The 17527-nt window shown below is 37.0% G+C and overlaps 2 protein-coding genes across 2 annotated transcripts in view; both read right to left on the bottom strand.

The window, feature by feature from the left end:
- Positions 1-1218: 1218 nt before the first annotated feature.
- On the bottom strand, positions 1219-12509 carry LOC117409124 (hydroxyacyl-coenzyme A dehydrogenase, mitochondrial-like). The gene is made up of 7 exons (XM_034928767.2): positions 12495-12509; positions 9169-9326; positions 8556-8682; positions 6961-7050; positions 6439-6511; positions 2064-2180; positions 1219-1549 (listed from the first exon to the last, which is right to left on the bottom strand). The coding sequence occupies exons 1-7, from the start codon at positions 12507-12509 to the stop codon at positions 1437-1439; spliced, it is 693 nt and encodes a 230-aa protein (XP_034784658.2). The 3' UTR covers positions 1219-1436.
- Positions 11214-17527, bottom strand: part of LOC117409125 (phosphatidylcholine:ceramide cholinephosphotransferase 2-like) — a 64517-nt gene continuing 58203 nt past the window's right edge. Inside the window, exons 6-7 of the mRNA XM_034014764.3 lie at positions 13129-15867; positions 11214-13092 (exon numbers count right to left, since the gene is read on the bottom strand). Coding sequence (XP_033870655.1) covers positions 15682-15867 — 186 coding nt within the window. The 3' untranslated portion in view covers positions 11214-13092; positions 13129-15681. The remainder of the gene's footprint in view (positions 13093-13128; positions 15868-17527) is intronic.

Below are 17527 nucleotides of genomic sequence, written 5' to 3'. Positions count from 1 at the left end.
ATAAAACCATTGACAACTCATTTTTCAGAGTTACGAACATTTCAGACTTACGATAAACCTCAATTCCCAAGGTGTTCGTAAATCTGAGGTTCTACTGTACCATCTAAAACAGAAAACGATGGGTTAAATATAATAAGTAAGGGTTTACAAACTGAACAGCGTTTTATATCAAGTCAACTCATGTTATAAATGCTGAGGTATTTATGTTTTACAACTAATTTTAATGCAGCAGACACTGGTAAGTCACATATATATAAAAACAGCAAGATTATGGATCTCAATAATGATCATATTCAAATCAAATCCCGGCTCAGCCACTGACTTATTGTGTGACCCTGAGCAAGACGTAGTTGTAAGTGACTCTGCAGCTGATGCATAGTTCACACACCCTAGTCTCTGTAAGTCACCTTGGATAAAGGCGTCTGCTAAATAAACAAATAATAATAAACATAAATCTGGAGTGTGAGGTGACCCCTCCCCAAACAACCATGTGAGAACATGGATCAGTCAAGTATAAACATTTTTGAGCTCCTACTGAACTTTCTACAGTGGGAGACCACTTCAAGTCCAAACATTTGTCAATGAATTTATTACATTTCTTTTAGATTTCGGGATCACACATTGGCTAAAACATGGACCTGCACCTAACACTGTGCCCGGAAGAAATAACTTGCCTGCAATATCACAATATCTCCTTAAATAATATACCAAGACTCTCTCATGGTGTCCTATGACGAATAGACAGCTGCCTTTCCTGCTAAATTAACTTAACAAGCCAATATATCTGACTTACAAAGTAGCTGGATTTCTTTACCAATTACAGTAATGACTAACACTGGTAAGAACACATAGGGGTAAGAAAAGAAAGAAAAGCTGCAAGAAATACTAGTAATACAGAAGCTTCAATTACCTTTTTGTGTCTCCCCATAACTCAGTTTAACAAGATCATTCTCAACATTTCAAGTTTAGCACTGCTAGCATAGCCTTATGTCTGAGCTACTACGCAGAGGCGGGGTTAATGCTCAGCTCCAGCGGTTTTCAGCCAAGTTTCTTATGTGGATTTTTCTACTTTCCCACTAACGTGAATTTCTCACTGAACTGCTATATAGTGCAGAAAAATAGAAGTGTTTTTATCCAGTTTTAATGTCACAGATGGTATTTTTATTCAGCAGTACAAAGTTAAAGCCAGATCTTACATTCAGATTTATGAAAAAAGTAAAGATGGTTTACCAGAACAAAACTGTTAAAGTGCTAAAAGAAGGCACAAGCGACATCATGTTTAAACTGTACTTGACCCTGATAAGTGCTAACTTTCGAACAGCACTGAAACCCAGCTCTTCTCGTTTCCCTTTAGCGGCAAAGCAGTTCTAGCTGTCTTGAAAGGTTGTTTGCAGTTTAGAACAGGACTCTGTGGTACTATTCGCATTGTTTGCTTGTTACTTGTAAAAGCCTTCTCCAGTCTTTTTACCCAGCTTCCCTTCTTCCACCAGTTTGTTCAGCACTGGACTGGAAGCAAACAGGGGGTTATCAGGATCCATTTTGTGCCAATCTAAGAGAACGCACAAACAGAAGATTCAAAAAACAGAATTACACAGGTTGTTGCCCGCTCGTTATTAATTCCTTTAGGTAGATTTGCAACATTTCCAATTTATCTATGTACACTGTTGCCTTCTTTCACACTCTGAGTGTTCCAGAGATAGGTGTGTTACAAAAGTGTGTTGAATGTTGGGAGGATTACAGACACATTCAAAAACACAGACTGTAGAGCAGGTATTTGATCATTTATAATCACTTCATGAATTATGTAAAAGGTGAACAGCTGTTAGGGTTAATTGCACTAAAGCAGGCTGCAAATATAACTTTTGTGTGTGTGAGAAACTAACTTGCATTGCCTAATGTGGCTGTAAATACAAAACTAGAACGATCAGTAACAAAAGTAGGTCACATGGTCACCACTTCATACAGCAATATCTATATCCATAGCAGTACTACTTGCATCCAATAATTATTTAAATCATCCTCTACAATCCTACTTTTCCCCCATTATCTTAAAATCTACTTGCCATCAATGATGAATTTACAGGTGTCCAAACCAACGTAATCAAGAAGCTCAAAGGGCCCCATGGGATACCCAGCACCCAACCTCATGGCCAGATCGATATCCTCCTTTGACCCATGACCTTTGAAAAATAAGAGTTTAATATTTGACATTAGAGGACAGTACATGCATTCTCCATGGGTTAAGAGTTTTATGTAATGTTGATCACCGGTGATTATGAAACTGTGCAGCGATGCAAAAAAATTAATAGAACCTATACTTTTGATAACTATCTTTCACACCACAGGCGATGCGACAGCTGATGCAGGAGTGTCACTGGAGAAATGCGAAATAAATAGGATTGAATCCGATTTTTGCGGTTTCACGTGAGTCAACTAGGGCATTGAGCAAATCAGAGAACAGCTTGAATGCACGTGGTCCTGCAGGGGGAAGCAGTATTCAGAATGACGGAGGAAACGATAATACTTGCTGTTGAAAAAATACCCAGAGCTTTATGACAAAGGTCCCATCAACCATCTTAATATTTGTGGATGAGAACCGTATGTTATGTGTGTGTAAAAGCAAGCAGCTGAAAGAAATGATGTAAAGACACACACTTCTTTTTTTTTTTTTTAAATAATTTAGTCGTTGCCAATTATTATTTTTTTTATTATTTTCTCCCCAATTTGAAATGCCCAATTATTTTTAGGCTCAGCTCACCGCTACCACCCCTGGGCTGACTTGGGAGGGGCGAAGATGAACACACGCTGTCCTCTGAAGTGTGTGCCGTCAGCCGCCCGCTTCTTTACACTCTGCAGACTCACCGTGCAGCCGCGCCCGGCCAGACTACAGGGGTCGCTGGTGCGCGGTGAGCCGAGGACACCCTGGCCGACCTAACCCTCCCTCCCCTAGGGTGACGCTCGGCCAATTGAGCGCCGCCTCCTGGGAGCTCCCGTCCACGGTCGGCTGTGGAATAATCTGGATTCGAACTCGCGACATCCAGGCTATAGAGCGCATCCTGCATCCTCTAGCGAGTGCTTTTACTGGATGCACCACTCGGGAGTCCCTAAGACACACACTTCTGTAGCTATGTATATCGTTGCATGCAAAATAAACAATCGTGGCGCAACATGATCATTATTGAGATCCACAATCTTGCTGTTTTTATATATATATATATATATATATATATATATATATATATATATATATATATATATATATCACTTAGTTATGAAATAACAGGAAGAAAAGGTAATTGTGACAAATTAAGCCTAATTATAAATGCACTGCAGCTCACCTATTATGTGAAAAACAACCTGAACGTTAACCCGCTAGATTTTTTGCAATGTGATCTTTTTAGAATTAAAGTTGTTGTAGAAATAATTACCATTCAATATTCATCCACTGCCGTCTTGGCTAGTGGAGCATTCACATTCGCATGCGGGGGAATATGCGAGTACTGAGCGACGTAACTAAATTGGTCATGTGATACGAAAAGGCAGTGCAAAGTCTGATTTGCATTCATATATATGTAAAGGCCAGCCTTGGTCCTGGATTGCAGGCCCTGGGCCACATCGAAACGGTGGCCTTAATCTAGGTTGGTCCTGGGCTTCCTTTTCTTTTTTGGAGTGTTCACATGAGAAAAGGCCACCTTAAATAGAAAGTGTGAATGCGGTCTTAGTGGGTTCATGTTGCTGCGGGGCCATGAACGGGTTTAAGTTCAACACCAACTCTAAATAAAACGTTGTTACTGTTAAGCACTAGTAATACTCTGAAGCCATGGTATTTCATAATAACAGAAGCCTGTTTTTACTTCAGTGAAGTAGGCTAGAATGTTTTTTTTCATTAAAAACTTGTCGTTCTTTATTGAAATCCATTTTCAGCTTCAGCTTGATCAAACCAAGTAGGAATTTTCTTAAGACATTTTTCAATTCAAGTAAGCTTATTTGTGTATAAAAAAAACAAGAAGTCACATTTCTTCTTTTGCAGCCAGTGTCATCTTACTTTAAAAGGCACATACCTAAAACCCCAGGGTAATTTTAAAACATTTTTGTTTATATTCTCCCTGTCATTCTCCCCACCGTCAGCACTTGTTAGATATAAAATAATGTACCAGATCCGAAGCAAGTACAAAACTTGCCCCAATATTTAAAGTAAAATATTTAAAAACTAGCAAGAAAGTAGCAGTAGCAGCAATTACATTTATTGTTTTAAGTTATTTTATTATGAGCAAACTCTACCCTCTAACTTTATGGACCATATTTAGAAGCAAGCACAAAGGCAAAGACACAATTTCTTAGAGTAATACAATCATTTTAATGGTACAAAACAGGAAACAACTCTTGACTGGTCCTTCCTGCAGCTAAGTTTATACTGTTAAATATATACTGTTGAAATTGTTTTATTCAGCAAAAAAATAAAAATATTGCATGTGCTTCAGAATGAAGGCTTTTTTTTATTTTTTATTTTTTTATTTTTTTATAGTAAACCAATGCTTCTGACATAGCAAGTATTTTAAACTGCCTTATTTAGGGGAATACTTCCCTTCAAAAGAGCAGTACTTGCTTTTCTTTGTTTGTTTAACACTTTCCTTTAATAAACTACATGTGGGAATTCTAGGTGTAGCACTGTGCAGAGATGCCATTGGTACTGGTTGTGCCATTTTGGTGCTACTTGCATTTGTAATTAATGTGTGCTCAGTAAGTACATATTGAACATTTTATGCTGAAACACCTGCCCGATTTTGCAATTACATAGCTTCACAACAGCAAGGTTTGCTTGGTTTCTTACAAGCAAACCTTGGTTTCTAATTGTAAAAATACCAAAAATAATACAGTGCACTCCGTTTATAAGAATCACATCTGTCCCGGGTGTTTTGATTCTTATAAGTGGTTGATTCTTAAAAGCAGACCGATATGATTACTGTGGTGCAGAATCAAACTTAGTAGGAGAATGATAAGAGCTTGTTCCCTGGCTGCAGTGTAATGAGTTGACCACTAGATGTCATGAGTTCCCGCATGTATGCACGCCCAAAAAAAATCCACAGCTGCTTTTCCTTAACGAATTATGGATAAGTCAATTGGTTAACTGCTTGTTAAAGTTGATGAAACCTCGATAGAAATGACTTAGCCGATAGCTTTGTGATGGGGAATAGAGGCGTAAGGAAACAGAAGTAACAAAAAGAAACCAAAACTTGAGTAAGAGATCTAGTGTTTGTTCCACACAAAGTACTGTTAGTTAGTTAGTGCTCCAGCTAGAGCTAGCTTTATTTTGTTAGATATGATCAAATTCAAATTCAAAAACAGCTTTATTGCACTTGATCAAGTACCGTATTACATGTAGTCAGTTTGCCCTGAAATGATTCTTATAAGCGGATTGCTTGATTCTTACAAGCGGAGTATTTTAGCATGGTTAGTATAGGAATGATTTTGTTCCAGTGGTTTTGATCACTTTATGCGGTTAATTCTTATATCAGTGATCCTTATAAACAGAGTGCACTGTAATAAATTTGCCTCTCTATGCTCGGTAGTTAGTCCTTCAGTTTGCCCCCACTTTAACAGTTAGACACCTATGATTGAGATAAACAATTATTGGACTATTGCTTCTAACATTGATGAAGCACTGAATTGTTGTGCTGCTTTTAGAATGAAACACTCACCTATAGGTACCACAACTGACTCGTGTTACTGAATAAGAAAGTTTACTGGTCCAGAGCTTATCTATACTCAAAGTGAGTATAATTTAGATTTTTGCTATTATACAGTTAATTAAACTGTTAATGCAAAAATAAAAACATTGTAGAAACATTTTAGTATGTTTATTCCATTTTTTATAAACATGAAACTAAAGGTGTTTATGTTTGCTATATACAGAAATGTAAATATACAGTATATTGTTTTTCTTATCCTGCCTCTGCTGCATTTAAAAGTTCTGATCTGGATACACCAACAACCATGATACAAGACTACATTTCTGTTGACAAGACTACATTAAAACCTAGACAATTTGAGTTGACTAGACTAAGACTGACTCCAAAAACATCCATTGACAAACTCGAATAAAACATCTCACCATTTCAGTCAACTGGATGAAGAGAACGACAATTAGACTAGACTAAAATTACGCAACGTTTTCGTCAACTTGACTAACACTGACTAAAATAAAAAATGCAGACTAAATTAACACTGTGGTATATGTACATGTGTGTGGAGGAGAGGGGGTGTCAAGTACCACAGACAAGAGTTAGGGGGCGCGGTCCAAGTTTGAGAAGCACTGATCTAATGGATATTTTTTGCTAGTTGCTGGTATAAATACCTGACCAAAGTTTGATTATAGTAAGGCCCAAAATTAGCTGACAATGTTAAATGGTTTAACAAGTATCAAAGGAACTATCTTACCTCTTTCATGTAGTCTTATGACTTCCATCATATAGGGCACAAGCAGACGGTTTACAATAAATCCAGGGCTATCCTATAGGGGAGAAAATGATATAGATAGATAGATAGATAGACAGATATATATGAAAAGAGGAAACAAAATGGTGGAAATTAGTGATTTTAAAAAGTGGAATATTACAATGTTTGACAAATATAAAGCACCAATCAAGTTTTTTTTTTTTTTTTGCAACCTATCCTAGGATTCAGTTTTAATTAAAGTGCCCTGGATAAGGGTGTCTGCTAAGAAATAAAGAATAATAATAATAATAATAACAACAACCAGAAATAATAAAGTGCCACAAATTATTTTGGTGGGGAACAAAAACAATTCATACCATCCATTCTATGTACTGATCTCAATGTGAGTAGAGTGGGGCATTGTCTCTTACAGATTGCTTGCAGAGTCTTAGAACACAGGCATCTAGTCATTTCTGTCAAAGACTGTATAAAAGTAAAGTACAAAGGAAGCTCGATTGATCTTACTTTGCAAGATACAGGATATTTCCCTAATGCTTTGCAGAAATCCTGCAGAGCATCAAAAGTTGTTTGACTTGTCATCGGTGTCTGAATGACCTAGAAATAGAAAGAAAAGTTAAGAATTATTGTATACAAAAATATGTATATTTAATTAATAAAAAAAAGAGCAAGTAACAGGGAGCAAACCGACAACTAAGTTAACAACTAACAACTATATGGTAACAATATCCTGGGAGACAGACAGCACGGTTTTAGGAAAGGGAGATCGTGTCTAACTAACCTACTTGACTTTTTTGAGGATGCAACATTGAAAATGGATAATTGCAAAGCATACGACATGGTTTATTTAGATTTCCAGAAAGCTTTTGACAAAGTCCCGCATAAAAGATTAATTCTCAAACTAAACGCAGTAGGGATTCAAGGAAATGCATGCACATGGATTATGGAGTGGTTAACATGTAGCAAACAGAAAGTACTGATTAGAGGAGAAACCTCAAAATGGAGCGAGGTAACCAGTGGTGTACCACAGGGATCAGTATTAGGTAATTTGCTATTCCTAATCTACATTAATGATTTAGATTCTGGTATATAAGCAAACTCGTTAAATTTGCAGACGACACAAGAATAGGAGGAGTGGCAAACGCTGTTGCAGCAGCAAAGGTCATTCAAAATGATCTAGACAGCATTCAGAACTGGGCAGACACATAGCAAATGAAATTTAATAGAGAAAAGTGTAAAGTACTACACGCAGGCAATAAAAATGTGCATTATAAATATCACATGGGATACAATGAAATTGAAGAAGGAATCTATGAAAAAGACCTAGGAGTTTATGTTGACTCAGAAATGTCATCCTCTGGACAATGTGGGGAAGCTATAAAAAATGCCAACAAGATGCTCGGATATATTGTGAGGAATGTTGAATTTAAATCAAGGGAAGTAATGTTAAAACTTTACAATGCATTAGTAAGACCTCACCTAGAATATTGTGTTCAGTTCTGGTCACCTCGTTACAAAAAGGATATTGCTGCTCTAGAAAGAGTGCAAAGAAGAGCAACCAGAATTATCCTGGGTTTAAAAGGCATGTCATATGCAGACAGGCTAAAAGAATTGAATCTATTCAGTCTTGAACAAAGAAGACTACGCGGCGATCTGATTCAAACATTCAAAATCCTAAAAGGTATAGACAATGTCGAGCCAGGGGACTTCTTTGACCTGAAAAAAGAAACAAGGACCAGGGGTCACAAATGGAGATTAGATAACGGGGCATTCAGAAAAGAAAATAGGAGGCACTTTTTTACACAGAGAATTGTGAGGGTCTGGAACCAACTCCCCAGTAATGTTGTTGAAGCTGACACCCTGGGATCCTTCAAGAAGCTGCTTAATGAGATTCTGGGATCAATAAGCTACTAACAACCAAACGAGCAAGATGGGCTGAATGGCCTCCTCTCGTTTGTAAACTTTCTTTTGTTCTTATGTTAACTACTACTATCCAGGCTCTTCTGCATGTGTAGTTTGAAGTTTTTTAACCCCGAATTTGAAATGGCAGTGCATCACACATGCAATTTTTGGATCTTATCATTTTCAATCCATCTACGTACCTCCACCAGCTTCATTAAGGGAACTGGGTTGAAAAAGTGAAGGCCCCCAAATCTATCTTGTCTGGTTGTAGAATTTGCTATTTCTGTGATAGGCAGTGAAGAGGTGTTGCTGGCAAATACAGTGTGCCTGGAAATGGAACAAGAATAAACTAAGTCACACCAGGGCGTTGCATATCCTTTACCAAAACCTGAAAAAGCATTAAGAATGAGTTGCACAAAACCTTCATATATTATGCAGTAACAGTGGGTCAATCCAGTAAAAATACATCAAAACCCCAAATAACAATAATTACCGTTAGGGAATATACTGAGTCCTCAACTTAGTCCATCACATAAACCACCAAACAATTCAGCAATGGACACCTTTACAGGCAAAAGACAAGGGGGGTGAGCCACGTAAAGATGGAATATAAAATAGGCTAAGTTAAACAGGTCACATTTGGCCCCCACTTTTTATTTATATTGATACTAGTTCCAACTGCCATCAACATGAGGGACCATGTCCCTTTTGTGAATTTCACATCTTTATATGGCTGCTGGTCCCTTTATTCTAACTTGCCGTTTCAGTACATGTGAAACGTCCTGGACAGGTGTGAGATAGAGGGGTACTTACTCTGGGGCAAACTTGTCCAGAGTCTTGAAGAGTTCATGTTTAACCTGCAGGTTCTCCACAACAGCCTCCAGCACCAGGTCAGTACTGTGAACCACAGACACAGCACCTGTGCTTGTTGTCAAGTTCTTCAAGGTCTTCTGAATGAATGCTGCTCCAGTCTAGGATACCAAATCCAAAAAATACCAAACAGACACAGAAAAAGTGTGTTTGTACCGCAGACTATAGAAACAGTCATCTCTGCTTCCCCAGCATATCATTTCTCACTTTGTATTCAAACAACTATGCTTTTAATAGAACTGCAACATTTTACATAGCACATCTTGCACCCAAGAGCTGCCCTATGAATAGGTGATATCATGGGGCAAGTTCAGCATGGAAGAGGGGGTCTTGGTCTTTGTTCAAATCCTCCTACATGGCACAAGGCAGCCCTGGCTCAACGGAGGAAGCTGGTAATCAATGAAGTGCAAAAACAGGAGGAGAGGATGAGGTGCGTGGATGAGATGGGAGAGTGTGGAAAAACACAAGATTGGCTGGCAAGACCTATGGACAGTGGAACAGAGCAGGATCAGTTTCCTCATCAGGTCAACATATGATGTTATCCCATCACCACAGAACCTAAACTTCTGGGTAGGAGAGGATCCCTCATGTCCTTTGTGTTCAACATTAAGGCACATTTTGACAGGATGTAAGGTGAGTCTTAGCCAAGGACAGTTTACTTGGCGCCATAACCAGGTGCTGCAATGTTTGGCCTTAGCATTGGAAGACAAGCGTCACATGACCAATAAGTTGCCACCAGTTCCATCAAAACATTACACACAAAAGACAACATTTCTCTGCCCAGGAGAGCAACCACCAAGAAAAGGTGTTAAAACCAAACCTCACCCAGGAGCTGGAAGCTGCTAGAGTCTGGAAAATGCCGGTAGATGTTGGTCAACGGCTTATTTTTCCACCTGCGATTGCCACCACTAACCTTTGACCAGCTATTGTCTTGTGGTCTGGATCAGCTCGCCTTGTTCACCTGGTAGAGTTAACAGTGCCAAGGGAGGATGCTGTAGATGAGGGTAATGGGAGGAAGAAACTGCGGTATGCTCAACTAGCCACTGAAGCGGAACAGCTAGGATGGAGAGTCCGGGTTTACCCAGTGGAGGTGGGTTGTTGAGGATTTGTGGCACACTCTACAACCCGGTTTCTCAGAGACGTCGGAATCAGTGGCCAAGAGTTGCGTCGCACAGTGAAGAACTTATCTGAAGCAGCAGAGGGGAGCAGCAACTGGCTGTGGTTGAGACAAAGATTCTGGTTGGGGATCTCAAGCACAATAGAAAGAAAGAAATGCTGATGTACGGGTAAGTAAGCTGGGTTGAGTTGAGTGGGTGACGGAAGAGGGTGATGCTGTCCCAATATAGGGACTGTTGGCATGTATGTAAGGTATCAAAAGGCAATAACAAAAACTACCTACATTACAGCAACTAAAATAATGTTAAAACGCACTCATGACGAGTACTTGCATTGTTGCACATAACCTCATTGATAACTACACAGAGTGTAACAACAATAAATGGAACATAATGCAACATGTGCATTTTAACAGATTCAGGTTTCTGTGGCTTTATAAATAATAATGTATTAATGAAATGTAACCATTCAATTATGATGTGACTTTAAGCACAGGAAGTTAATAGGCAACAGGAAGGATACTGTATATGGAGCTTTGCAAAATCTGCACTGTATGTCCTGAACTGAAATACAATTTCAAGGGTATCAGTAAGGTTACTCTGGTAACATATTGAACTGTGAAGATAATCTTCCAGTTTTTGTTTCATAAAGTTAGCATTAACACTTTAAAATGACCAGAGGACTCCCTAAGGTTACATAACAAGGGTCAGGGTATCTAATATAAAAATAATTGTCAGAGGAAGTATATTCACAGAATATAGAAAAGGGTCAAAAAGAAAAAAAACAAATACATGCAAGATAAAATATAATAATAATAATAATAATAATAATAATAATAATAATAATAAGCAGTTGGAACTTTCTTGGTTTAAACAGTACATTTTATTCTTAACAATTGGGTCAAAAAATGTTGACAGTACTGTAATAAAATATTACATTGAAAGTGTTTATTGTATATATTCACAAATAGTCTCACTAGTGTAGTCATCAACTGCTAAACCCTTTAACACAAACATAAAAACATGTTTCCACAGGATTCAAAGCTGATGTACAGTTACATGTAGTGTTTTTAATATAAACATTATTTATAAATGAGCATATATAACTTTATACATGTAGACAAAAAATAATAATACAATACATATTAACGATGATTGTTGAATGTAACATCTCAATTGACCTGTAAACTTTACATCTGTTTGCCATTAAAAAAAAGTGGTCAAACACTTAAGTTTCCCTTTTGGAAAATGCACAGGATCAAGCAATTACAAATGCGATCCAGAACAGTCTTAATACTTTAACTGTGTTAAAAAAACAAAACGAAAAACAAGTTGGTGCTTTTTTTGCCATAAATTATGTGACACATTTTAAATATATCTGCAAAGTGACTATTGCCTTCACAGAAAATAATGTTTTCTGTAGCTGTCTGTTGATTGTGCATTGGTTCCAAGACAGAACTGAAATTAACCTCAATGGACAAAAAGGATGTCATATGAAGACACTGATAACATATTACCTTGGCTGCATAGTTTATTGATTAATACCAAAGACAAGAGTTGTCAATACATAAAATAAATGCTTTTTCCCTGTGAAGACCATACACAGCTGGCTTCAAAGACCCAGATTAGTACTAATATAGACTAGTAACATTCAGGGTCTGAAACCAGCTGACAGGCAAGTATGAACTGACTTGATAAGTACTTTTCCAGAACTTACATTTTTTTATATAAGATCTCCAGAGCCAAACTACCACTCAAAGCAACAAAGAAAAATGTGGTAATTTGACTCTGGAGTTGCAAAGTAATTCAGGAGACATATCTGGTTTCTGTTAGTAAACGGTTCAAATCATTAGAAACCAATGGGGTATAAATTAATGATATAAACAAAAAGGATCCGAATGCTTCCCCAAGGTTGGTTTACAGACTCAATTAAAAAGAAAAAATGCAGTGGAAAGAAGTACATGTGAGGGCAGATTTCTCTGTTTAAGAACAGAAGTATTAAGATGTATCCCTGATAAGATCATTAAAATCGACCCCACTATGTTTAACCAGAAGGTACTGTGGTTTCCACAAGATACATCAAAAATATATATTCATATGGGCACTGGTTACGTCCCAGCTTATTTTCAAACTAAAGAACATTCCATTTCTTGCCTTCACTTTTACCATTATTCAAGTACCATTGAAACCAAACCAAATCAAACATAATACATTTCATGGTGCATGTGTTTCATTTCAGTGTTAAGTGACATTTGAAACACTGTAAAATAACTAAACCTGCTAAATCAGAGTGTGTTCTGGTTTTTGCTTCTTTTTAACACTCCATTCTTCCTTGTATAAGTTTGCATGTATCTTATGGAATTGCATAACTTGGGTGTAAAACCAAAACCATTGTTTACAAAACAAACACAAAAATAAGATTGGTAAATACTTTAGACAGAAAATATTTCTCATGTAAACCACCGTAAACCTTTGGACATCATTTTACTTTGAAGTTACAAAAAACTTTTAAAAAAAAATCTGTTTTCTACAAAATAGTTGCTACACAACTAAATAATTCAAACCATGGTTGTGTAGCTGGTTTTTGTTTTCTTATATGGCTATGGAATAGAAGCTGTGTAATGTAACACAATGAACACTTTTGCCTTCCTATACATGCTCTAATTAAGGCGTTTCAGCAGTATCTAAGTGGAATGAAGACCATCCCCAAATAAAAAGCTTGCAATGCTGGACAGCTTTGTGAAGCAGAACACTTTATTTTCAGGGTCCCCCCCCCCCCCCCCCCCACCATTCTTTCTTTGTGGGACAGAGTTTCCAATTTCAGTTAGAACTGCATTGAGGATATGCTAAGCCACTTTGCTTTCTACTGTGAAAAAGGCTTCAAAGATGTTAAAAGTTATGATAACTTATTAGAATTGAAAGCTGAATGAAACAATAAGAGACAATGGGCACTGAAAAGGAATTGAAGTTAATAATAAAGGCAAGGGAAACAGATGTTAAAGTAATTGTAGCTAACAAAATAATTCCATACATTTTCCACATCCATCACTATATAAACCTTAAATGTGTAGTTTTGCAAGAAATCTTTTTTTTTTTTAGCAAACATGTAGTTTAATTTAAAAAAAAAAGCTATATCTGGAACTACAATATGTAAAAGAAAACGGATTGCAGGCCTTGCTTTCTGATGGTCTCGCACTTGTAATGTCATATGGAGAGTGAAATTGTCCCCATCCTTTCCTGTTAGTAACCAACCAGCTGCCTCCCCTAATGACCTTCATGCTTTTGTAAGGAAGATAATTCTGAGGTGAAATTACCAAGGAAGTGCAAGTGTCCTGTTATGGAAGGCAAGCTGAGAACTGAGAACCTTCTTTTATCTATTGCAGTGGTGTCCAAAGTTGACCTTCCACTCCTGGGGCCGGTTATACTAACGAGATCAAAAAACAGGATCGGATCCGGGCTCACTGGAGCCGGATCTCGAGAAGGCTCCACTGATCTGATTCTGGCACTGCACGTGCCGTAAATAGACCAATGAGAAGCGAATATTCGTGGCGCAGCGCTTAACGATTCTGAATTTCAGAATATCAAGTACATTTCATTTAAAAGGACATAAATCCGGTCCATACTAATACATGTTACCTTTCATGGTTGTGTTTAGTTTCTGACTTACACACTCACAATGCTGTATTCTTTACAGCGGTAAGTTAGCTACCAAGCACACAAACAGCTAGCTGCAACATAGGTTCAGGGCAAACATTTTGAGTAAATTCATTCAAGGGCTGATGATAGCTGCCACTAGAAAAATGTCGTGGATAGGGGGAGATGAGGCTGCCAGAGAAGGTAAGGTCATTAAGAAAAAAAAGAGAATTGACCAAAACATAAAAAATAAAAAAAAATCTGATTAAACCAATGATTTAATTGTAATCGATAAAATAATAACGGCAGTATGACTTTGTCAACACACAAAACGTGTGTAATAATATTTACTTATGAGGCTTCGTCACTCAGTCAGGTCTACTGTATTTTAGGGCATGATATAGACCTAACTGCGTGTTTACATTGCTATTTTTTAAATATAAGTATTTATGGCTACTTTTAAATGCACCATTACTTGGATAACGTTAATGTTTTCTAAAACGTTAAAGTATCTCCGTTTTCATATAATAATCTGAGGGAAATATTTTTGTGAAATCTTGCAAATATTTGAAAAGTTTATTGTTACCGTTATGTCAATCAATGATCTAAATACTTATTTAAAGATTACTTTAGCAATTGTAAAAATAGTTTCCTTTTGGTGTCTGTCAAACATCTCAGTTGTTTAATATATATATTACAGTTTCATACGTTTAATTCGCAACCATCAACCGTAGAGCAGGATCAGATTGGGATCAGAGCTGAGTTTTAAATGGAGGAATTACATTATTTTGTTTATTCCTTTGATCAAAACTAAAAACATTTAATTTCTCCATTTCTAAAACGTTCAATGAAGCTTTGATCCCACTCTGATCTTGGTCTGAAGCAAGATCGAAATAGGATCAGATTTTGAGCCGAAACTGAGCTCAAGATCAGCTCTGATCCTTTTAGTGCAACCCAATATGTCACAGGATCAAGATCGGAGCCTGGATCCAGGATCGGTTCTGTTTAGTACAACCGGCCCCAGGTCTTAGTTCTAACCCTGTTCTAAATTGTTTAAATTAACCAATTAAACCTCAATCCAAACCCTGAAATAGTTAATTATATAATTGTACCCATTAAACCTGGAGTGGAATAGCCCTTCAGGACTTTGACTGGACACCACTTGCATTACATATTTTAAAATGAAAATACTGTACATATTTGTGATATAATGTTTAGTTGAAACTGTACATTTTGAGGCCTATATTGATCTGTATTTTAGATCAGTACTTATAGTAAAGTATTTTTTTTAAGGTACAACCACATTAAAACACTTTAAAGATACATATAAATGGCATGTTTAGATTTTCAGGTTCAAGTTTAACCTTTTGTCTGTTTTGTCTTTAAAATATGTAACAATATGGAATTGAGTTTAACAAAAAAATATTATTTAAGTTTTATAGACACCCACCGACTCAGTCTCACACATATTCTCAAGCACTTGCTCACAGAAATTCTGATATAAATAGATTTTTTCTTCAGTAAATATAAAAAGAAAAAAAAATGGGCAATATATTATCAGCACTGCTTTGCTATATTTCTTTGGCATGAACTGCCAGTGTTTTGGTCTAGTATCTTTCAAAATGTTTAGTGTATTGTGAAAAAAAAAACAAGGTGTTCCACGCCACAGCAAGAGTTGTGTGTGTGTGTGTGCATGTGTACATGTGCTTTATTGTCTCCTGGCGCTCTGAACCATGGAGTAATTTTTACAGGAGGACTTGAAGCAGCTGGGAGGCCAGTTGATTGGCCAAGAGAAGGAGCAAGGCACCTTGGTCTGCACGTTCTTCTCAAAGAACCGGAACACTGGGTTCCACCAGCTCCGAGAAAGGTAGTTTTGAGGAGAGGACCTCAGTGTCTGGAAACAAACAAACAAATACATTATTTAAATAAGGGAGGAGGTGGGCAGTATGGACATACATTACTGTCCTGTATTAATGGCTGTTTTAAATACAATCAGTCTATCATGCTTTGTGAATAAGAAACATGATGAAATGGAAACATTGGGCCCTATTCACAAAACCTTAAGGACAGTTAGGGACTGTTTTTCAAAGAGTGTTTCTAAAGATTATCTTTGGTTAAACAGTGCTTTCTAAAATGAGAAACTCTCTCAAACAACTGAAAGTGTTATATGGGCTGCAAAGTTGTTTTGTATTAGTGAAAAACAGTCGATAACAAAACTTTGCTTAAAACATTCAGTATATTTTGTGAATTGGTCTGTGAAATCGTGTTGAAAAGCTGAATACCGGTACTTAATGTATTACCAAGGTTGTAATATGTAGCTGTGAACAGTAGATGGCATTGAAGCACAATTACATTGTCTCAGTCAAGAGGGAACATGTTTTACCTTTGTGAAATATTAACTAATCATAAATTCTATAGAGAAACTATTATATAATATAATATTATATTATATAATATTATATTATATTATATGTTTTCTCTGAAGAGACTGGTCCTTTGGAAACCCAGGAGCTGACTATTAAGTCATTTTTTACTTACCAAATTTGTGTTCCACACATAGACCGTCACAGTCCAAAATATAATATTTTTTTTATTGCAAATACTAAAAATCTGGAGCTGCCCTTCAGATTTAGATGTCTGACATGTGGCAACATAGGCTTGATCAGCCCAAGTGTTTTTATATTAGTAAGCTAGATATTGCTAGCAGTTATTTTTACAGAGGACAATTTGGCTGATCTAGTCTGTGTCATGATATAATCTATGGCAGGCAACTAGAACTCAAGAGCAGCTCCTGATTGCAGGTGAAAGCACCTTGACACAAGAAATAATAAATACAGTATTTCATTATTTGCAATTAAAAACACTGAATGAATGCAATCATAAAAACAAAGAAAAAATGACACAAAAAACCCTCTCACACAAAATCACAAAAGAGTGAAATTACACAAATAAAGGCTTGAATTACTTATGAGGCTTTTGAATTATACATTTGTACTAGGTATTTTAAATCCTAGTTTTTATCCTATATTTTATGTTAGGCAATTACGTAGACAATTCTGGGTCGGGGGGGAAAACTGCATTTACATCAAAAACACTTCCCCCTCCACAGACCACATGCTGTAGATTTTACACTAACGCTAAACTTTTACTTACAACTTACATCCATTATTAAAATTAAGTGCAAAACAAGAAATTAAACTCTGTGTGAAGAAGAAAGTCTCTGATGGGAATTAACAAGGGAGGTGAAGTCAGGTGTCATTTCTGTTGTTGCAATGCGGAGTACTGCTGAAAGGTGGTCATCATTGATCGAAGATCTGTTCTTTGATTTATTGAATTTGATCACAGAAAATGTCTGCTCGCAGACGTAAGTTGATCCAAACAGTACAAGCATCTTTTGGGCATGAGCCTTGATCTTCGGAAAGTTCTGTTCATTGAGAGATGCGTAAAACCTTGGAAGTGGTGCTGATTTGAATTGCTCCACAAGCAATGTATCACACTGCAAGTCAATAAGCTCAAGTTGGAAATCACTTGGAGCGTTGTCCACATTACATGTG

Source organism: Acipenser ruthenus, chromosome 2 (genome assembly GCF_902713425.1).
Source record: "Acipenser ruthenus chromosome 2, fAciRut3.2 maternal haplotype, whole genome shotgun sequence".
Taxonomy (NCBI): Eukaryota; Metazoa; Chordata; class Actinopteri; order Acipenseriformes; family Acipenseridae; genus Acipenser; species Acipenser ruthenus.
The sequence above is the reverse complement of the archived record's forward strand: the minus strand, read 5'-3'. Positions and strand labels throughout refer to the sequence as shown.